Source organism: Corapipo altera, unplaced genomic scaffold (genome assembly GCF_003945725.1).
Source record: "Corapipo altera isolate COAL_440 unplaced genomic scaffold, ASM394572v1 49, whole genome shotgun sequence".
Taxonomy (NCBI): domain Eukaryota; kingdom Metazoa; phylum Chordata; class Aves; order Passeriformes; family Pipridae; genus Corapipo; species Corapipo altera.
The window spans coordinates 6411994-6435059 of NW_020884879.1; the positions used below are offsets into that span (position 1 = coordinate 6411994).

At 38.3% G+C, this 23066-nt stretch overlaps 1 protein-coding gene across 4 annotated transcripts in view; it reads left to right on the forward strand.

Moving 5' to 3' along the window:
* Positions 1–23066, forward strand: part of DTNA (dystrobrevin alpha) — a 182690-nt gene that overhangs the window by 73417 nt on the left and 86207 nt on the right. For all 4 annotated transcript variants that reach the window (XM_027638961.1, XM_027638962.1, XM_027638965.1 and 1 more), the window contains exons 2-3: positions 9086–9153; positions 15016–15096. In XM_027638961.1, the coding sequence (XP_027494762.1) occupies positions 9086–9153; positions 15016–15096 (149 nt within the window). The remainder of the gene's footprint in view (positions 1–9085; positions 9154–15015; positions 15097–23066) is intronic.

Here is a 23066-nt window from a genome sequence, read left to right on the forward strand (position 1 = left end):
ACATGGTGCTGCTAGCCTACCTGTTCTGTTTCTGTTGCATATAAGGACTGTACTGCTTGTGTGGTTATTCATGGGCATGCAGGCAGGCAGTTATGGAACAAAAATGTACAGAAACTGATTTTAATCATTCTGACTTTGGAAGAGTTAGTATCTTAACTGAATATCTTGAGGACTAGATTATTATAGCTAAGACTACCTAGTGAAATCATTTTAACAATGCATGTAGAACTTCTTTTTACACCACAAAATTAGAGACATGGACGTGTGTCCTTTAATGAGATCTGGTGCTTGAAAACAGAATTAAAAGGAAGAAGTTGACATCTGCTTTAAAAGAATCTTCAGCTGAATGCAATTACCAGTGATCAAGTTGTATCACTTAGCCAAGTCATCAGACCACTCATGGAAGGGATATGGCCAGGTAAAAAAAAGAAAATCTCGCATTTCTTTATTCCCTGACAACACCTAATTGCTAAAAATGCCTTCTTCAGATGTTAATTAGATCGGCCTTTTAGGCTGCTCCTATTTCCATTAAGGATCTGATTTCTCTCAGCATGAGATTCATACAGACTCAATAATCAAAGCTTTCTTTGTCTCAGAAGATATATACTTAACCCAAATATGTTCCTAAATGTGTTAATTCCCATCCTAGTGCCATTCTTCTGTCCTAGTGCCTCCTCTCACTGAACTTCCAGACAAATTAACAGCTACCACTATGAAAGAGTACACGTAAACAATTTCATCAGTGTCTCATCTTTCATTAGTAATTCATTTTCCACCTTTCCACCAGTTAGATCTGGAGAGACTTGAATTTCCATGGAATAATTTTTAAAGATTCTTTTTTTAAGCTGTGTTTAACTATAGTTAATACTTTTTTTTCCTATAAATCTGTTATAATATTTCAGAAAATTGAAAAGTGAAAAAACCCCAAAGGGGTCTGTTTCAGACATAAGGATGAAAAAGCTTAAATTTTTCTTGATTGTCAGTTGAATAATGGAAAACTCTTCATGTCTGATAAGGTTTTTTTCAACTTCTCTGAATCAATGGTTCTTTCATTAATTGTTTAGGTGCCAAAACTTTTCATCAGGAAAGATGACAAAAGCCAACCACCTCTCTATTAACTAATTTGTTTGCTTGCTCACAGTACTCAGTTTTAGTGAGATTTTCACAATACATGCAAAGGATCTCAATAATTTCAATTGCCTGTGAATGTCTCTTCTCCCACAGCTACCATTTGATTTATTTAGTTGTTTTTATAATTCTAAGGAGATGAAAGTACCTACTGTCCTAGGTTACAGCAAATAATCATCAAATCCATATTTACAAAAACTGACAACTTGTATTATTAAAATTGGCAGAAGCCAGGAAATGATTCCTAACACAATTGTATCACTGACAGCTTATTCAAATAAATTTGGGTTTAATTACAGCAGCACAAGGAGAACTGAAAGATCCCTTTGACTAAGTAGGGTTTTAATTATATTTGAAATCCTGCAACCTCCTTTGTGCCTCTACAATGGCAAATAAAAAGACCAGAGAGAGAACCAGACTACCAAAGTATCGGAGTATCAATTAAATGCTTCATGTGAGAAAGTCCTTATAACTTTTTATCCCTTGCATTTCATTACAGTTTTCTATATGAATTATGCCTTGCCTAAACTACTGAAAGAAGTAGAATTGCAAACTTGAGTGTTCAAAGGTCATCAGTTCTTTATTGATCTTGGGTTTTAGAAAAATAATTTTCACAAAACTTATTTTGGAGGAAAAACTACCATGTCCAGCTCCAAAATGAGGGCATGGCAAAACTCCATTAAAGTATTAACACATCAGACAAGCAGATTTTGTGTTGTATATCATCAACTTCTGTATGTGAGTTTTGGGGGTTTCTTCTTTTTCTGGAATGTGTTTTGAGTATAACAAAAAATAAATTACTATTAGTGGAGGTTATGTCTAACTACCCCTCAATTGCATTAAGGCTCTGAAACGTCGTGCATGAGTGTAAAAGAAGTCAGTATCTGCTGTATTTGTTTTAAAAATATTTAATAAAACTTAGACGAAATATAGTTTTATTATATCATTTGATTTAAACTTTTAAAACCTATATTTAAATCTGTACCAGTTAACTGGAAAAAAGTTTTTTGGGGGTGACCAAAATTATTTGATTGGATAATTTTATACTCTCAAAGGATGAAAAATTAGTTTTCTTTCCATGTTTCATCCAGTAGAGTACTTTCTTGTAGTGTCAGGAAGGCTGACTCAAAAAGAGCATGACCAGAAAAATTTATCTAAAAAATGCCTGTAAGACAGCTTTTTAAAGTTTCACATATATATTTAAGTCTTTAATACTTGTTTTCTTAAATGTCTTTTATGTCTGGAATAGTACAGTTCTCTAAGAGAAGTTCTTCATGTTGCAGAGAAAAGTGGAAAATTATACTGTACAATTCCCCTTGAAAAGCAGAAAAATAAGGATTTTGGTATATATTTTGGCCTAGTTAGCAACATTTCAAATTCCTAAACTTGATAATGCCTAGTGCACATGGAAAAGGACTGATAGTTCCTTTGTCCTAGCATCCTCTGGTAGAATGCTGATTCTATATAGTATTAAGTATGAAATTAGTCTCTTTTGACTCTCATGTTTTCTGTCCCTAAATTAGCATTTGGGTTTTTGCGTTTTTTTTTTCATAATGAATCTCTTCACACTTGTTTTTTAGACCTCACAGATAAGATTTGCATAGCATTCAAACTTCCTTGAAGACTGTGCATTATGAAAATGAGTTGCAGTGAGTACCTTATTAGGCATTTTTGACAGTTTCCCATTAAGGATTTGAAGCTCCCAAAAGGGGAGCTGATGAAAAATACGTTGGAAAATTCCTTCTAAAAACAAAAGACAAATTTCACTAAAGGAGTAAATCAAGAGAGATATTTTTTCCCTAATACTAAATTTGTGAAATATGACAAAAATAAGAAGAGTCTGACTTGCTGGAAATGTTGGAGATGATCTTAGCAACAGCTTTTGTTTTCCTTCTCCATTGTAAAAAGCTTATCTAGATAAAACACAAGCACGCACTGTAAGTGCAATGCAATTATACCTAGCCTCAGGAAAGAGCATTGACCAATTTTATTACAGTGCCAAAGATTAGTCCTGAAATGTAAAGCTGAGAGAGACCTATTAGGGATCTGCTTCATTAAAACATGTGGAACAAGACATTCATAAGGCACCAATAAATCCATTAAGGGGAAGAGGGCTCTGAAATGGCCCTTCATGATTCTCATTATTAACTGCAAGGATTGCTGAGGTTGGTGGCTTCACAAATATGGTTTTATCTAGCACTCACTGTCCCTTTTAACTCTCTGTTCTCCAGTCCAAATTCACTTTGAAATAAGCAGGCATAGCTCTTCTAGTTAGCTGAGCAGTATCTACCTAAGAGAGCTGAATTTGGAGAAAATGGGAGAAGAGAAAAAAAAAAAATCTATAGAAAATCTCTCTCATATTTTTACGATTCCTGCATGAACAGCACTCCAATCCTAGCTGCTGACTACAGCTTTTAAGTTTCTCATAAAGTCACTGCAAGCTAGACCCTAGCACACTCTTTCATTTTCATAAATCTAAATTTCTGATGCTGGTAAATCCTAAAAAAAAAATTGCAATTTGTTATGTATGGAGGGCATTTTGATTAAACTGTCCCAAGCAATGGCAGACAAGAAGCCCGTGCTGCTGAAAAATGGTACTGTTGTCTGCTCAAAGTTGGCTTTAAATATTGACCATAGCTGCATAGAAAATAGCATCAGATTTGTCAACTGCATAAAAAATAGCCACTGAGAAATTAGTACATTTCTCTGCATCCTAATGTTTCTAATTCCCAGGAATACCAAAGTGAATATCTAACATTTGACATTTCATGGAAGAAAAAAAAATAGCTGTCTATATGAGGAGATCAATATCTCCTCACTAGGGAACTGCAGATTGCTCAGATAGAGAATAGTTGATCCTGGTTGATACTTTCTAACGAATGGTGATATCTCAAGATACTCACTGTTGGGTTTACCAGTCTTGTCGTGCAAAACCTCTGTCTAGAAGTTGCATCCCAAAACGCTGCCAGAGCTTCAGAGCCCCAGTGAGCTCAACTGGACAAGACTGGGGCAGAGGCAAGTGTTCCTCTTTTTCCTCTGTGCGTGCTTCGATGAAATAAACAACTTTTATCCAGCCTGAAAGACTGTCAGAAGTGTCACTGACCAGGATTCGGAGCCTCTTCTGTCGAACGCGCAGCTGCGTCACAACCATCACATAGGACTGGATAAATTTTTCATGCCAGAATTAATCAATTCCAGTGGGCAGTTTCCTCACTGGCATGCATGCTGCCTCCCTGGGGCACTTCATCTGTCACAGACAAACGGGATAGGGATTTGTGGAAGTGTTAATGGAGTGGCTTTTCTCAGACTCATCAAACTGTGTGTGCGCATGTTAGGTCAGGAATTTTTGACAGTCTCCTGGGAAGTGCATGGAACTTTCCGGAGGGGAGCACCTTCTGCAGGTATACAGGGAATTGCTTCTTTTGGTGATGTCATCCCAGCTGGTAACTAAGTTTAATCCTGGCTGGTTACTAAGTCCTACACAACTGCTTGCTTATTTCACCCCTGGTAGTAGGGGAAATCAGAAAAAATAAAGTGAAACTCGTGGATTGAGATAAGAACAGATTAATAATTGAAACAAAGCAAAATATAATAATAGTAATAATAATAATAATAATAATGAGAGAGAGAGAGGAATACAGCAGGAGATAAATAAGTGATGCCCAATACAATTTTTCACCACCTGCTGACCAATGCCCATTCTATCCCCAAGAAGCAATCGGCACCTTCTGGCCAATTCCCTTCAGTTTATATACGGGGCATGATGCTCTGTAGTATGAGACATCCCTTTGGCCAGTTTGGGTCAGCTGTCCTGACTATGCTGCCTTCCAGCCATTTGTGCACCTGCTCACTGGCAGAGCATGGGAAACTGAAAAGTCCTTGCCTGCTTAGCGTCAACTAAGTCACCAGTGTGTTAAGAATATGATTCTCATACTAAATCCAAAACACAGCACTGTACCAGCTACTAAGAAGAAAATTAACTCTATCCCAGCTGAAACCCGGATAGATTTTTATTTTGAAGCTAGTGATTTAATTGTAGCCGGCATTCCTTTTATTTTGCACAGAGATAGCTCAAGAAATGGCAATATACTGGAAGTATACCATTTGTGAGAAGAATGACATAAAACAGGGTTTAAATAAAATATATTATTTACCCTGTAAATACTAAAACAAGAAAAACATTTATGTGTGAGAGAGATTATTAACAGTACTCATAATTCAAGCAGCACAACAGCAAAGGAAAGAAAAATGAGGCTTCTAGTTCTCACCTTATGTATATTATATGATATTCCCTCCCGGATTTTATAAACCAAAAATGTATATTAAAAAATAGACCAACTATACTTCTGATACATGATAAGCATGAAGATGAAATTGCAGTCAAAATAGTTCCAATCAAACTACATGCTCTAGCACTACTAATGTCATAAGTTTTCAGCTTGAAACATGGGTAAAAATGAAACACAGTATCTTTTTCAGATGCTGGAAACCTTATGCTTGGAACGATTTCTGCTCTGGAATGTCTGTAATATATTGAAGCCTTAATACCATGTTAATTGGTACCTTACTAATTAGCTCGTGACAAGAATTTTAATTAGATACACAGTAGGTGTTCTCCTTACCTGCAATGGAGGAGCTATTTCCTGGGGAGAAAAATGAAGGGAAAAAGATAGTGGAAGGGATCCATAGAAGACAAATATAATCTAATCCCTACTATGAGAAAAGTATACATTAATTACTATTTTTCAAAATTATGTCTCTGGTAATTTATTCTGTTTTTTAAAGTTTACTTTCTGATTTGCTCTTTTCCCTTGTAGAACAAATTGTACTTTTTTTCTGTGACTTGACGTGCTATGAGCAAAATAAAAAATATTGGAACATAATTGTGGTCAATTATGCTCAGGGCCAGCCCCAGGGACTGAGCTGAACTCATCCCAGGCTCAAAGCGTGAGCCTCTGTAATCTGAGTTACAGAGCAGAGCTGTGTACCTGTGAGCTGGATCACAGGGAACAAGGCTGGAAAGGGAGATGCCCAGTGCCATGACCAACAGCATTAGCTGAGCCTGGGCTGTAGCACATTCTAGAGTTAAAAATGCATGTGAAAAACTTGGAAGACACGGTCGAGTGAGTTCTTGTCAATGGTGACCCGAAAGTAACAATACTGATGAGCATCATCTGTTATTTTTCTTCTATCAGGAAAATGTGTGAAGGAGGAATAGAAGGTATCTATCTGAAAATACTGCCACCCCTAATGTTCTGGCTAGCTTAATGGCATTTACCTTGTTGCAGAAGATTTTAGTATTGTCATTTGGGATGAAGGCTATTTGAAAATCTGCAAAAATATCCGGTGCCAGAAGAGTCTTAAAAATATAAATACAAAGTTTCTTCTCTCTCCAAGGAAGCCTGAATTGTGCGTTTATAAATATGAAGTTATTTGTCAGACCTGGTAATCCTCATAAGCCCCAGCAGTGAAAAGAGTGATTCCATTTCAGAAGATAAGGGGATATTCTGAAAAATGATGATCAGGTCCAGGGAACATTTTTACAAAGGGAGATAAAAACAGTGAAAGTAAAGGGAAGATGAAGTGCAAAAAAGAGAAAACCAGTTAAAGATTTTTTCACCCCACTGAAAGGACACTTCAGGAATGGGCTCTCTGAAAGAAGTGGAGAACTTGCTGTACAATTTGCATTATTTGAAAAGTACCTTTTTTACTTAATTTTGACTGGGAAAATTCTTCTGCATGGTGAATAAGCCATATTCCAGTGGATGCTCTGTAGATATCTAAAACCAATAGCTAAGGAATATTTTTCTCCAAATGGCAGTATGGGGGAAGTGAAAATAAAGTTGCTTTTGATAAAGTTTTCAATTAAGTTCGTGGCAGTCGCTGTGAGATAGTGATTGTTTTATGAATGATGGAGAACAATGGTGAAATGAAAACAACAAATTATTAAATGGAGAAAAATCTGTAAGATTTAAGTGTAAATTGTATCAAGAAACTGAAAGAAGAGGATGTAATCCTTGTATCAAAATGAAATTAACCCAATCTCAGTCAAATAATATGACTAGTATGCAGTCTGAAAACAAGCTGCACGTTGTAGATTAATTCTGAATGTAGGACATGTCAGAGAAAATTGTGATGGCCTATGACCAACTCTACAAATAATCAGTGTTAATCTAAAATTGTATTTGCCCTGAAGTATTCACTCAACTCCCCTGCCTGATAGAAGATACAATCTTTCCAAAGAACTTTATTAACCCACCTTTCCTACGAGATCTGGTTGTTTTCCATGGCAAATTTGACACCTAGTATTAGTGAAATTACATTATTTTTAATTTTTTATGGGCAGAGATTTAAGGCTGATTCATGTAAAAAATATATTACTTCTTGCTGTCTAATTAGGATGCTGGTTGGGTCTGGCATATCTTGATGTTTATTTTGTTTAGCAGGTAGGTGTGAGTCTTCCCTGACACCTCCAAGCTAGCAAGACACCAGCTACCTCCAGATCAGAGGCTGTGTGACCACTTCTGTAAAACACTATACTGAGAGCTGTTGTCTCTGCAGAAAGGCAGAATATGTTAGTTCAGAGTTAATGCCATGCTACACATATCCATATCACTCCTGGCCGAATGAGAGCATAAGGGTGAACTTGAATATCCCTACAAAGAGGCTGCAGCCATACCCTTTGTCCCCTTCCTAGTAGGACTGCTGCTCACATCACAAAATGTCCACCAAAGATAGCACTTTAGCAGAGTCTTTATCAGTACTCTGGGAATTGAATAGGCTATTCAGAAAAAGTAATTATAATGTCCCACCACTTCATTTGATCAGTGCATTTTGAAAGGGAAAAAAAACTGCACACAGGAAAACACCTCTTATGTGATTTCCTTTCTTTCTTTGAGAAATAAAAGGAAGCTGGTTTTCTATCTTTTGTTCTTTGGTGATGGTACACTTAAGCATCCAGTACGTTTATCCTTCCTGTTGAATGCATATGGGGGGGTTTGCTATGGGATGTGGTGCAATATTTTTGATTGCAGGCTTCTACAGAGCATATCCTTTATAATCCAGGTAGTTCGATGTTATTTTACACAGTCTGGTTGATATGAGGATGTAGATTAACATGTGGGTCAGAAGCCCTAACCAGACTTGGCAGGGAGGAAGGGATATTGGTTCGCCAGAGTGATTACCCATAGGAAGTGGTGATGCTGACGCTAGTGCTGCTGTAGATGTTTATCTTTACTCTGAAGGCTTTAGTCTTTTATGGTTTGAATGCTGGCTGTGAAGAAAGCTGTCTCGTTTCTCTATGCTCCATCCAGCAGTAGTGCTCTTCAAAATATTCAGAATATTTTTATATCTGAAAACTGAAGGAAAATATATTCTTACTTCTGAGCCTTTTGCTGAAAGTCATTTAATTAGCGATATCGGTCTTGAATTTGAATGAATATTTGGAGCATGTTTACTTGAGTAAATAGAGGGTATTTTGTTGTGGAGTAGAGATTTAGTTGCTGTTGTTTGGGATTTTTTTTTTTGTCTTCTCCACTCAGAATTGGCTAGAAAGTCGTTTTCTAGACTATAAAATAATATCCAAATATTTTATGATTTTTTTTCTCTCTTACATAATTTAAACTGAAGATTCCTTATTTAAGAAAACATAAAATGAATTTCAGAGCTTGTATTATGTAAGCCAGTTAGTTACATCAAGCAGAAAAACTGAACACTGCCTTTGGGAGAGAGGGGCGGGGGGAGAACAAATGCTGGAAAGCAGAGTCTGGGGAATGGAGGACAATTTGGGGACCAGGTTCTTCACAAACCACGCCACAGAGAGGCTGGCAAAAGGCATTGGGTACACATGGAGCACCAGTCAACCTCAAAGGTTCTTCAGGATCAATTTTGGATGCTTATGTATGTGTGTTCAGTCTGGGAATAATACTTAATGTTTTCACATGATTTTGTCTTCCAGAATGATTGAAGATTGTGGGAAAAGAGGAAATACCATGGCAGAAAGAAGGCAGCTCTTTGCAGAAATGCGTAAGTACTTCCTAGAAATGTTTTGCTGTGATAGACCAAGCCAGTTGCTATGCAGTGTCAGTAAAATTTATGCAAGCTTTCCACCTCAAATCTCCATTGCACAAATGATTTAATATTGTGAGACCAAAACTGCATGAAAATGGGCTGATTTGGCCAAACAGGAAAAAGGGATTTTCTACATCAGATTTTTTTATGGTATTATTTTAGTCAGTAGCTTCTTGAGACGAAGATGCTGCAATACACAGGTAGCAATGAAGAGGGATAAAGGTCTCCAAAAGACTACATCTTTTATTTGGGGTATCTGTAGTGGGTTGACCCTTGCCAGCTGCTAAGGACCCACATGAACAGTTGCTCAATCCCCAGCCAGCCCCCAGTGGGATGGGAAAGAATATAGGGAGAGCAAAAGCAATCAAACTCATGACTTGGGATAAAGATAGTTGAATGACAGGGAAGGAAAAAATTACAAAAAACCTCAAGAACAAGTGATGCAAAGGTGGTCACTCACCACCTCCCAAAAGCACACTGATCCCCAGCTAGTCATCGAGCAGTGTCTGCCTTGGAAGACAAAACTCCCCACCCCATCTTTCCCTACCCCAGTTTTATGGTTGAGCATGACATTGTATGGTATGGACTATACTTTTGACCAGGTGAGGCCATCTGTCTTGCTATGTCCCCTCCAACTTCTTCCTCATCCCCAGACATCTCTGGGAGGGGACAAAATAGGAGAAAAAAAAGGCGTGGGTGCTGTGCAAGCACTATTCAGCAGTAGCTAAAACAGCAATGTGTTATGAACTCTTTTTTAGCCACAGATCTAAAACACAGCACCATGCAGACTGCTATAAAGAAAGTTAACTGCATCCCAGCCAGACACAGTACAGGGATTCATGGATTTCATACCCCGCTTCAGCATATTATTTATAGTTTCTAGTGAAGCTCCATGCTCTCTTCAGAATAGTGTGTGAGAGATGTACCAACAATGCTCCTGCACTTCTCCTGACAGCCATCTCTTATTTCTCTTATAACCAATGCACCATTTCTCAAGGAAATTCTATTACACATGAAGTTTGAGACTGTCACCCTGTTACTAGATCTAATGGAGTTTTGTCTGTAATTACTATGCTTCCTATTGTTTATCCCCTGCAATGTAGAAACAGTGACATGACATCTCCCTCATCTTTGGTGGGAGACTTCAGATGAGCATTGCTGGGACTTGAGTTATTGTGCATACAGAAAGGCCAGGTCTGTGCTGGTGAATTGGATGTGCTCGGGGCTGTTCTCCAGGACTGAGCCCTGCATCTGAGCTCCTGAGCTCTCCAAATGAAGGACTTCTCATTCAGATGGCCTACTGAGAGAACCGTCTTGTCCCATTCCACTGTGTCCACTAGCACTGTTGTGCCCTTTGATTGTTTTAGTATCCTACAGGGCTTACTGTTGTAACTCAAATGAGTGTTTCTCACTGATCTCTCTGATGATTAGTGACAGGACCTGTGGGAATGGAATTAAGCTGTGTCAGGGGAGGTCTAGCTTGGATATTAGCAAAAGTTTCTTTACCCAGAGCATGGTTGGGCATTGGAACAGGCTGTCTAGGAAAGTGGTCACAGCACCAAGCATAACAGAGTTCAAGAAGCATTTGGACAATACTCTCAAGCATATGGTGTGATTTTTTTGATTTTTGCAGGGCCAGGCATTGGACTCAATGATTCTCATATATCCCTTCCAACTCAGAATATTCTATGATTCACTTGTCTCTTGTGTGCAACTTCTTGGACCAGTGGAGGAAAGGGATGTTCTTTGGCCAGAATAAAAAATGGATTTGTCTATTATGAGAACATAATGACATGATAATTTTAATTAGAATTATAGAGGGGACCTGAGCTTTTATCAGCTAAAGTCAATGGCACAACTACCATTAACTTCAATTACTTTGAAATATTCCTAAAATGCTTAAGACACTGCTGTAAGGATTTATGGTTTGTTCCCACAGTTCTGAAGGCTGTTTTAATGTTGGGTTGTTTTGGAGGAGTTAAGGAGGTGTTGCAAAAATCAGCGGTAAGAGGCAGAGGAAGGACTGTTTTTCCATACTGCACATGAGTAGTTACAGTCTACTATTTTTTCTTACACGTTTTAGTATTTTGACATATTTACTTGAATCTGGGTTATCTCACGTGTGCTTCCCTTTTCTTTTTGCCTGCCTCCGTTCCTTCACTGTTCCAACTAGGTTAAAAGAGGGGAAAATACTAAGTCTTTGTGAAAAACTAAATGTATTTTAGGCGAAGAAATGTCCATATTCATGAAACTCTGAACTTTGCATTTTGAGAGTCCCTTGAATTTCTCTATATGTAAAGGTTGTTCTTCACTGAAAGAGAAGTTCACCCTGAGGTTGCATTCAGGTGCCCTCATCTGTGTGCAAGCCCACACTTTAACACGTTTAAGAAAAATCATGTGCTCCAAATGTCCTACGTACTGCGGGCCATGTGAAGTTTCTTAACGTTATGACAGACATAAGCATATGGTAAAAAGTTAAAACTCACAGGCTGCCAATATCAGAGGAAGAAAATTCATAATATAAAGGCCTTTTCCAGTGTTTTACGTTCTTGCAGATGCATCTGCAAGCCTGTGATTAAACCCCCGCTATGTTTTTAGAAAGTGGGTCATGTTCCAGACTACACAAGACAGGGGGGAAAAAAATTTAAGAAGAAAAAAATCCAACTTTTCCTGCCTTTTTAAGTGAGAAATTTGTCCTGAACAAGGACAAGGATTTGACTCTGACTTTCTGACTTTAAATTTGGGCCACTGCAATTTTCCCTGTATTTTGAGAGATTCAGTTCAACTTTTTTGTTTACTTTCATTCAGAATAGTCACCTTTCTAGTTCTGAATTACAAACCTTTGTGAATTAGTATCGTAATCATCATTTTCTTCTGTAGAGTCCGGTGGTTAAAGCTTGAATTGTGTCTCACAACTCAAAATGCCCTATTGGGACATCAAATCGCTAGGTCTTAGTCTTACCTTAGTCTTACCTGACATGCTCCGGTGTATTCCAGACTGATGAAGAGTTCAGGATGTACATCACTGTTGTGCTGCTGTCACGTATTATCCAGCAAGAAAACAACAGCCAAACCTTGCAGTGTTTCCCTTTGTTATTTTTGCAAACTGCAAATAGTGTTACATGACATGATCATATTCAAAGAATACAGAGTGAAGCACTGCCTGCAGGCAGGAGGAAGGAAAGGCCACTGACTGTAGGGAAGTGACAAATTCAGTGTCTTTTTTGCCATGCTCAGTCCCATGTATCTTTCCACTTGTTTTTTAGGACTCTCCATGTAAGTGATGTCACTTTTCTACAGAAGTTATTTAACAAATAGATCTCTGACTGTGGCAAAATGTGAATCATGATAAAATTAAATTGCCATTTCCAGGGATTTATCAGCAACACTGATCCGCAAATAGTATCAAAATAATACGATCCACCATGTGTGCAAATATTAAAAAAAAAAAAAGCTTCATTATTGTCTACAAATTAATTTACTTAGGATTAATATTGCAACTCAAAAACTCAATGAGTCAGAGTCTCACTTTGCTTTGACTCTTTAAATGTTTTTAAAAGGCTGAAGGAGCCTTTTATAAAGGAGCTTTGGAAACTTTCTAGTAACTTTCACTAAAGTTAAGAGGGAAGAAGTTATATGCATTTTATTCATCTGTCCTGCTAAAAAGGAAAGTCCTAGTGTTGTAAGCACTATCTTCCCCTTTACCAGTAAAGAAATTTTCCAAAAGCTGTCAGTGAGATATTAATGGAGAAGAGAAAACCCTGTATAATTTTAACAATAAAGCACAAAAATAGTTCCGTGACCTGATGGTAAGTAGTTAAGGGTAATTTCTCCCAGGAGCAATTGTTGTTAAGACAGCTAACTGGCAAAAGGGAGCAGCTGGGAGCCCTGGGAAGATGGTGTGGGAGAATCTGGTCAGGAAAAGAGTAGAATCTGGGTAGAGGGGAGGGTATCATTCTCATTTTCATCTTGTAGGTCAGAGCACATTTGAAAAATTTGAGTCCAAAGGATGACAGGTTGTTTAAGAAGGTGTGGGTGAAAAAGGCAGAATGGAAGCTTTGGACAAGGCTTATCAGGGAAGCCCTTCCCCTGAGTCACAAGGTGCAGAAAGGACCCCCTCACTTTCTAATCTCCTTCTCGAGGAGCCATCTGAGTACAGCTGGATCCAATCCTAGTCCCAGATTTAGGCAGTGGTTTATGTCTAAAGGATTATATAGGTGTAATTGAACCTTTATATGACTTTGTCCTGCAGGATTAAGGATGGCAAAACAAATAAATTTACATGAATAAAATAAATACTTCTTTACATTTATTACAATGATAATAATTAGACTAAAATACTTTAATCAAAATTATTTACCATACAATATAGATATTTGTAACTATTAACATAGTGTACTGTTAAATAAATTATTTCAAAGCTAGCTTAATAGTTAGTAAATAGAGATTGTTACTCAGCCATACCAACAACCATGGGCAAATCTCTTTCACTTGGCCTCGAGGAGTAACCTTGAGGCATCCCTCCTCAAGGGAGGAATCTACACACATACCTCCAGAAGGAATATGTTAGAAGTCCCTGCCATTAAAAAGACTGAGCTTTTGTAGTACAAAGTGATTGAGTGATTGACGGTCAATCAAATGTTTCTAGGCTACCTATGCCAGCTCAGCAGCCTTTAGCTCAGCAACTTAAGATAAGTTATCAGTTCTATCACTTGTTGCTTCCTTTATTGGGAACTTAGTTTGCCACATCCTCACCAGTGTCAGTTTCTGTCAGGAGACCCTTTTTTTCACATCCTCAGAATGTTTAATTTTGGGATTGTGGAATCAGGCTGGTCTCAGCGTTCTTCAACAACCAAAAGCAGCGTGATCCTCCTTCTCCATCCATCGCTGATAACTTTTGCAAATAGGGGAAAGTTCAAGCTGCTTTACCCCCACTTAGGCAGAGCATCCTGCTACAGATGCCGACATGGCCACATCTACAACAGTGCAGCTGAGTCGAATCATGTCAAGAAGAATCTTAAAGAGAGCATTTAGGAAGCTTGTGTAAAAGCCGGAGCATATTTCACTCCACTTCTTTTACATCCTGACTGTACCTTGTTTGGATATGTTTGATGGACACTGTGCCAGGTTCTGCCCCCATCCTGGTCCCTCTGTGTTGTGGTTGTATATGAGGTAGCTACCAACTAGTTTGTACCCATCTCCAGGATAGATGCTTTTGGAAATTTTACCAGATCTTGAAGTTGCAGCAGGCAAGGCCAAACTATGTCTGAAGCAGAGAGCCTGAGTTCTCCCTTGCAGAGAATAAACCTCTGGAAAATGGAGAAAGTCCTTGCACCCTTTGCATTATTTTTACCCCCTTCTGCAGATTTCCATAAGCCTTTATGTTATGGCATGGTATTTTTTCTGATTTGGTTTGCTGGCAATACCTTGTTCTGATCTGGCATGTCAGCTAAAGATAGTTGTTTTGAGCTTTTTTTTTAAATATTAAAATTAGACTGAGGTTTTGCCTGTTGGATCTGTTGGAGCCTGGCCAGTGTGTCTTTTAGCCTGCAGCTTGGCCAGATTGTTCTTCAAAGTGACAGACACAGTGGGCTGACTATTCCTTGCCTTCCTTTATAAAAGTCTTTTAACACTGTAGCTCTTGACATTCCCCTTCTCATTCCTCACTCCTCTCTACTCTCTCTGTGAAGGAGAGAGCCTTGAAAATTGTTAAAGAGAGTCAGCTCATGTGTCCTCTTTGTTCTCTGGCTTCCCTGCTAGCAAAGATACGCACAGGTCATATTCCATACAAATGTCACCGTTATTCTCTTCCACTAGGGGCTCAGGATCTGGATCGCATTCGTTTGTCCACCTACCGAACAGCATGCAAGCTTAGATTTGTTCAGAAGAAATGCAACTGTAAGTATGTCAGCACTTCTTTGACCTACTGTTGTTGTAAGCTTTCCCCTGCACTCCCTAGTCTGTCCTTCACATCACTGACAAATAGGGACTGTTTGATCTGGCGTTGGAAAGGATCTAATCAGAGTGCCTGGGCAGATTTTAAATACTAACCTCTTTATGTAAGGAACTTGGCCTTAAACATACGAGTGATTCGGTCCTAGAATGGTGGGTCAGGATGCAGGACATAGCTTTAATTAATAGGTATGTTAACTACATTCTCCAATTTTCTTGTAAAATTGGATATTCTTGCAAGATCCTGCAAATTAAATGCTTTTATAGCAGCTCCATGAGAAGAAGTGGTCGTTCCAGTCCGTGTGTATTTGGGGTGCAGCAAAGTAAGTGCAGTGTCAGTCAGACTCTTTTTTTTCCACAAGGCCAGCTAGACACTGCTTTTCTGAGAGGGTGAACCTGCTTGTAATCTCTGGGTGTCTGCCCTCCTCCTTCTAAGTTTTACTGTTGAGAAATTTCCCACTTGATTAGTGACTTTTTTAACTTTTCTTCTGAGATTCAGTCTTTCTTCCTTTACAGCTGCAGTTTCTATTAGCACAGTCATGTATTGTAAACTTTAAAGAGGAGATACATATAAAATCTGTAATGGAGTGTATCCTTTCTTCTCCATCCAAAATAGTATGCAAATACTTAGAAGGGCAGGTTTGGATTTATGTGTTTTACCAGACCTTTCCACACCAAGTTAAAAAAGAAAAAATCCTAACCAGGGGAACTCTTGTCGGTAGTAGCAGTAGAGAGAGGACTAACACAGAGAAAACAAGTGGGTTTTAGTCTTCATAGCTGGACTAGAATGGCAACCTGGCTATGCTTGTGCTACAACTCCGTGGTAAGTATGTTAAGAAATGCTCACTGCTGACAGAGATTAACCCCCCTAGAGAGAATTCCTGTTTTTGGGGTTACTTGTGTCTGCATTACAGAAATGCTTAGCTTATGCTGTCCAAACATACTGGAAAGGCCAAGTTGTGATGGAGAAGATTTTGGAGAGTAGTTACTGTGTTATTAGCCACAGAGCTGATTGTTCGATCACTTCTGCAGCACACTTCTCATATTTTTCATAGGTGTTTAGCTGAAGTATTAATTGAAGGATTAGTATCACATTGTAAGCAAGCTGCCAGACGCAAAACCCAGGGGGGCTTTAGTACCTGCCCAGCAGCTGGCTTCTCCCATTCAGGAGCAAATGTGTTGAAAGACACTATTATGTTGCATTCAGTTGTTTATTTTTTAAATTTTATGTTTAGGAGGATGACATTTTCACTTCATTTTCATGGTAACAGAAGACAATAGTCTGAGGTGACAAAAGTATCTAATTAAGTTGACAGTCTGTATGCAACTGTATGCAAAGTCTGTATGCAACTGTATGCAAAGCAGATGAAAAAACCTAGGGGCTAATAATGGTCTCATTGGGAGTGGCTGGCTGGCTAAAAATACTGGTTGTTAATCTTAACTTTGTACCTCTTTTTTATCAACTGTGATCTGCTTTCGTGGAACTGTTGGTTCTCTTCATAAAGAGTCAGTACAGATGCTCTTCAGTTCGCCAGCTTGTGCCAAGTCGCTCGTGGACAGGGCTTACCTTCTGGTTGCCATTGATAACCTAGGAGAAGTTATTTGCTGGTCTTGTTTCCAGACTTATACTCTATCAATCTCTTTTGAAGAAAAAAAAAAAGGACAAATTTATAATCCTAATAATTCGATTCTGTGCAATTTAAGAAATAATGCCTGTTACTCTGGAAGGGCTGAATTGTGCCTTTTCACCATCAAGTGAAGTTTTCTCCTGATTGTTTTGGGTAGACTGCTGCTCTCCTGGATGGCTTTCTCTTATCCATGGGAATTCATTCACTTGACAAGTATTCAAGCAATGGCTGTCCAAGAAAGAGCTTTTAAACGCTGAGCCACTGAACTGAGCACTGCCCTTGAAGTGGTTAATATTAGACCTCTGACTCATGTCAACTACTGTTGTGGAGGTTTTTCCCTTACAGAAATCATCATTATACACCACCCAATAGCAAGTTCATAAGAAAAAAAAAAAGAAGGACATGGAAAAAATAACCTTTCTGCTGCATCTGAGCTGCTTCATTTAGGGTAGAATATAATAAGAAAAAGCTCAAAGACAGTTCTGCTCCACTCCTCTTTGAGCTGTGCTCTCCTGCCCTGCCCTGGCACACTGGCCCAGACTCACTAGGGAAAAATTGCTTGGAAAGAGTGTATTTGAGGGGTTCATTTAAAGAGCTAACTTGACAAACTGTAGAAAGCTGCTCTTGGCTAAAGGTTGAAGGTGTATGAGGATGGAAGCAGAGAGCTGCTTTGAGGGCCAGAAGTGTTTGTTCCAAGGAAAGCAGAGCAGAGGTTTTATTAGCACCATCTTTTTTACCCGAAGGTGCCCATTAGCATAGACAGTCATGGGATTTCACTTAAGAGGCAGCTACACTTATCACACACAGTGCACTGTTTGTTTCTGCTGTCTTTAGTGCAGACACAGACACAGGTTCAACTCCTGGCCTCCCTTTGTGAATTATTCTCTCAGTACAAAAGTTCTTTTTGCTGAAACCTTCAGCAGCAGGCTGGGTTTTACTGGTGAAATAGGCAGCGTGCAATAGGTAAAAGTGCTTTCATATTCTAAGAATGTTTCTCCTGAAGCTAGTTAAACTATCTGCATAAAGATTATAGAGAATGTGCTAGTTTACCACCATTTACGAAAATACCACTACAAATGTTGCACTTTGAGTACTAACATTGTTTATCAAATTAATTGCTCTGGAATTATTTCATTTTCATAAGAGGAAGACTGCTTTGTAGATATTTAGCCAACAGTCTTCAAAATTGCAAATATATGTCTTTCTGATAATTATATAAAACTTTAGGGAAAGTACTCTGTGAAAAGTATTTCTTTTATAAAAATCTCTCTGAGCATTTTAAAGCAAACAGTTTAAATGCAATCATCAAAGTGTGAAAAATCATTATCAGTCATTGCAATTATTTGTCAAACAGGATATAATTTAATCCAGTCAACCTCATTCTTCAGAAAAGTAAGAAATTCTTAAGAACTCAGAAAATAAGTAGATAAATTTGAAAAAGCTCTGATATTATCTTTCAAAGAATAATTCCTGCAAATTTAAGCATTCCTCTTTGCCTAAATTAACTCTACAAATAAATAACAGTAACATTTACAAATTATTGTTAGCACGCCTCTGAATCTAAGTGCCCAAATGTGGAATGCAATATGTGACAAAAATCCCCAAAGCAGGAGACTCACAAAATTCTGAATGCAGAAATCTTAGACACTGGGAAACTTTGTTAATGCACCATGAATATAAACTAATTTTATGCTTCTTATTTCTGCTGACAATTTCTAGAATTGGAAATAATGAAAGGAGGAACTCTGCAAGTGATGTAGGTACCTTTGAGGATGTGGTGGGTATAGAAAGAGATAATTGCAGCCTACTTGTTTATTACTTTGCAGAACTCCTGTAGCAAGAGACCTGTTGCAATAGTAATAGTCTTCTCTTAGTTAGAATATAATAACATGAGATGTAGATACCTCTTGTGTAAAAAAAAAGGAAAAAAACCCAAAGAAGTACTAAAGAAGTCTTGAGAAGATCTTGAGATTTGGGCATGAATAATTCCAAATGAATGGCAAGAGTGGTGGACAGGTGGACCCTGGAGAAAAACACTGCTGGTGGTTATGTCATCTTGAGATCCCAGATTGTAAAGCCGGGAGTGTGTGAGCTGACTGGCTGCTTTACTGGATGATGGTGTTGGATATAGTCTTGGAAACAGTAGCACCCTAATCATTTGAGGTTAAATTTCATTATTTGGGTAATAAAAGCAGATAGAAAGCAGATACAGAGACCTGATCCAACATGCTACATGTTTATTCCGGTCTGTACCGTACAAATTGTACAAAATAGGAATAACTGACTTCATCATCTAAATTTTCTAAATGTGCTTTAAAGGCAGTCCTAAATAGCACACACTTCAAGAATCAAGGAGGGTGAGCTACAGGTGAGCGCTGTGAGGTCTGAAACAGTCACAGAACTTGAAAACCTATGAACCAATATAGCTCTGACCAAGTCAAACATTAGGGTATTGTCCTTCACTTTACCTCCAGTGCATCAGAACAGGTTTTGGAGCACCCAATGTAGATTCTCACCATACATACTGCCACTCAGCTCCCCTTTCCACCAGGAAAATGCCATCTTGACAGGGTTGATTTGCAGCTATTTATCCATGATATCCAGACGCAGAAACACCATAGGCTTTCCTAAAACAAGGCACAAAGGACCAATGACAACAGTTGGACATCTCTTGACATTCACCAGTATTCAGGAACCACCAAAAAGCACAATTTATAGTTTTCCCCAGTGATCATTGTGCAGTTGATTTATTTTAATATTTGGGTTTCAGTGAATTTATTAACAAGCTGAGATGAAATACCATGTTCATATGCAAATTCCCTCTGGGCTGTGGTGACAGCAGGAGTAGGACATAACATTGTATCATAATCAAAACCATTATACCGTTAAACATCACTCACTAATACAGAACTGTATGGCTGGAAAACTACTGCTGTCCTTGATGAACTATCCTGAATGTGTTGTGAGATTATTCTGTGACTCTGGCTGCAAAAGAAAATTTTGTTGTTTTCCTTAAATCAGAATAAATCATTGGCAGTTGAAAGTGTGAATCAAAAGCTGTGCTAGTGATAGTAATATGTGCCTTAATTAAGGCAGACAAAAAGGGAGCTTGTTTCCCTGGCAGTTTAATCTCAACACCTTGGAGTTTTGGTGTCTTTGTTTCTCCTTTCAATATTGCTTAGCGTGAGTGATTTTTAATTTTTTTTAAATTCTTTCAGCCTATCCAAGTTGTAGTACAGCTACATAGAGAGCACAACTGCCATGACTATGATGGAAACCTTGTGTATCTCCAAGGCAGTGTAGTATAAAGACATTCTTCCTTTGACTCACTGAGTATTTATTTTCTCAAACATGAAACGGAGTGCACAAGAAATGTGTAAAGGTGTCAGCATCCATGAAGATCCCTGGCATGGAGGGAGGCATTCATTGTCACAATCCTGCCTTTTACTTCTCAAGGACTGTATACGCAGTTTTGTGCTTACCCTTCTCTTTTTTTCCTCTCTCAGGAGGACCATCAGATACAGAGCCACCAAATTGTCATAATGACAGAATTGTTTAGATTAAATAACTTAATCCTTCATCACTGTAGGTTTCCATGGTTAGAGCTCTGTTTTCATTGTTGGGTTTTATCATGTTTTTCATTCTATCTTGGAAGCAATAAAGTGCAAGAGAGATTCAGACTGGATCACAGAGCAATCAAACTGAATGACAAGCAGCGTTGCCTACTTGAGAAGTGCAGAAGGTCTACTTGGCCATAATTTGAAACAATCTGCCCCTTGAATTTGTGATCATGGCATTCTCATATTCTTCTAAACCCTCAGCAATCAGTCTTGTATGAACTTTCCTTAAAATCCCATAATTTGGGGAAAAAATCAGCATTTTGAGTTCTTATTTTTATTCTTCTCTGTTGACAATCTTGGATATATTATGAGCTGCTTATTATTATTACATAAAGGTAGAGGCTGGAAATATTAGTTGTGTTCTTTGTTTTCTATTTTAACAGAAGCTGAATCTTACAGGTTCTCTTAGAGTGAATGACATTATTCACATGGCTCTAAGAGATATAGCTTTAAAAAAAGAAAAAGCACTCTATATTACAGGAGTCATGATAACATTGTGTAAGTTACTAATTCTGGTATCCTGCAGTACTTGAAGAACGGAAAGAGAGAGGAGTTAATGATTTTAAAAACTTTTTTGTTCCTTTGTCTTTACCAGAGACTTAGAGACTAAATGCTCCTGGAACTGCTAGTACTGTTCCATATGGGTTTCCAGGCAACTATGGGGAAAGGATGCATATATTATACATTCTACATTATGCATCAATTATTTAATCAAAAGTTCAAAAGGGCTTGATTTAGCATATTCCCCGCAGACAAATCCTTAGTCTGTAAGTGTTCACTCACAGCACAATATCCTGAAAATGGGCTCAGATTTTCTTTTTCTTTTACCTGTAAAAGTTTATTAATATGCTTGACAATCATAATAGCTGTTAAAGAGCTGACATATAAACTGTATATTTGACATGTTCATTGAGGGACTGCTGTTCAGCCTTTTCTTCAATGTTAGCATGAACCATACTGTTGTACTGTAAAAGGGTTGTGGTATCTCAGATGTCCCTGAGTATTTGCTCGTAAAGACAGCCACTGCAAGTCTGTCTCATACATGGTTGAGACAAGAACTACTAGTAGATATTTGCAATTAATTTTAATGCCAAAAAGAGTGAAACAAACAAGGATATCTACCTTAAACTTTTACATTTTCATTTGCTTAAAAATTGATTTTTCAAACATACACATGATTCCAAGTGGCTCCTGTTAAAAAGAGGAGTTTCAGAAGATTGTCAGCTGATATTATTTTGTCCTTTACAGATGAAAATTACTGAATTGGTTTCCCTTGAGTCAGAAGTTGACAGGCACCTGGACTAGGTCACATCCCAAGTATACCTACATGGTGCCCTCTGCTACGTGCATGGCTCAGCCCTGCCCGGATGCAGACAGCCTTTGTAATTGAATCATAGCTGAAAATGTCTTCTTACTGACTTCCTGAACTCTGTGAAGACTGCCATTCACTGTGCTATTTCTGATGGCTTTCCTGATGCAAGTTTAAGGTTGGACAGTCTGTTCCATTCCCCACTTGTGTTTCTGAACATCTGCTACTGGTAACAGGCCTCAGTCAACTTTGTCTGGCAGCCTTTGGCTTAGTTACCCCAAACCAGAAAGTTTCTTTATCCTAATCACATTGGTTCTCCTAACAGATGCTTCAAACAAAAGAAAATAAATTTCTGTTAACATTGTAATCTTTTAGACAGTCTAAAAATTGCAAAATATATGAAGACATACTGTTTGACAGAAACAAACCAATACTTTAGCAATCACAGGATCACTATTTTATTGTTCTTCAAGTGAGAGCTTTTTCTTCTTTTACCCTCTTGTTTTTCCCCTCAGTCTGTAGCTGTGTTTTTTAGTCTCCCTCATAATTTCCCTGTCCTTTCGTTACCTTCATGTCATTATCTGTGGCATTTGCTTTATCTCTGATTTCTCTGCAACCTTCATTCTCTTGTCTCTCTTTCCTTTTATCGTCTTGGCTCCAAGAACTTTTCTTCAGGCCATCCCTCTGTTACACTTGAGCCTTTGTCCCCTTTCCTTGGGCTGTTCTGATGTGTCCTGTTTGGGTATTTTGCAGGGCCTGCCCTGATATCATGGAAGCACCTCCATAACATGTCAGAGTGCATTAAGCAGAGTAACTTAATGCCAGTCCTATGTTGGTCATTCTCTCATTGTTGTTTTTTTTTCCTATCATAAGTTTTGAGGAGTCATACGTGAGCTCAGTCCATACATGTTTTCTGTAGAGACTAAGGGACGTGTTTTATGTCCTTGCCAAAAATTGTTTCCCTGAGAAGATAAGCTGGGCTATTTTGCCCTATCTATGTATTGTTCAATGCATTCACAGAATCACAGAATCACTGAGGTTGGAAAAGACCTCTAAGATCATCGAGTCCAATTTTTGAACAAACACTACCTTGTCAACTAGACCATGGCAGAAAGTGCCATGTCCAGTCATTTCTTGAACACCTCCACGGATGGTTGCTCCCCTGGTCAGACCATTCCAGTGCTTACCAACCCTTTCAGTGAAGAAATTGCTCCTGGTGCTTTGAACTCTTTCTCCATTGCATCCGCTGAGTTGGGAATTTTGCTGATCTTTTTTTGCCCTGTCCTGATTTTTACTCTGTCGGTTGGCTCCTCTTCATTCCCTTCTCCAGTAACTTTTACAAATAAGCCCACTGTGAAG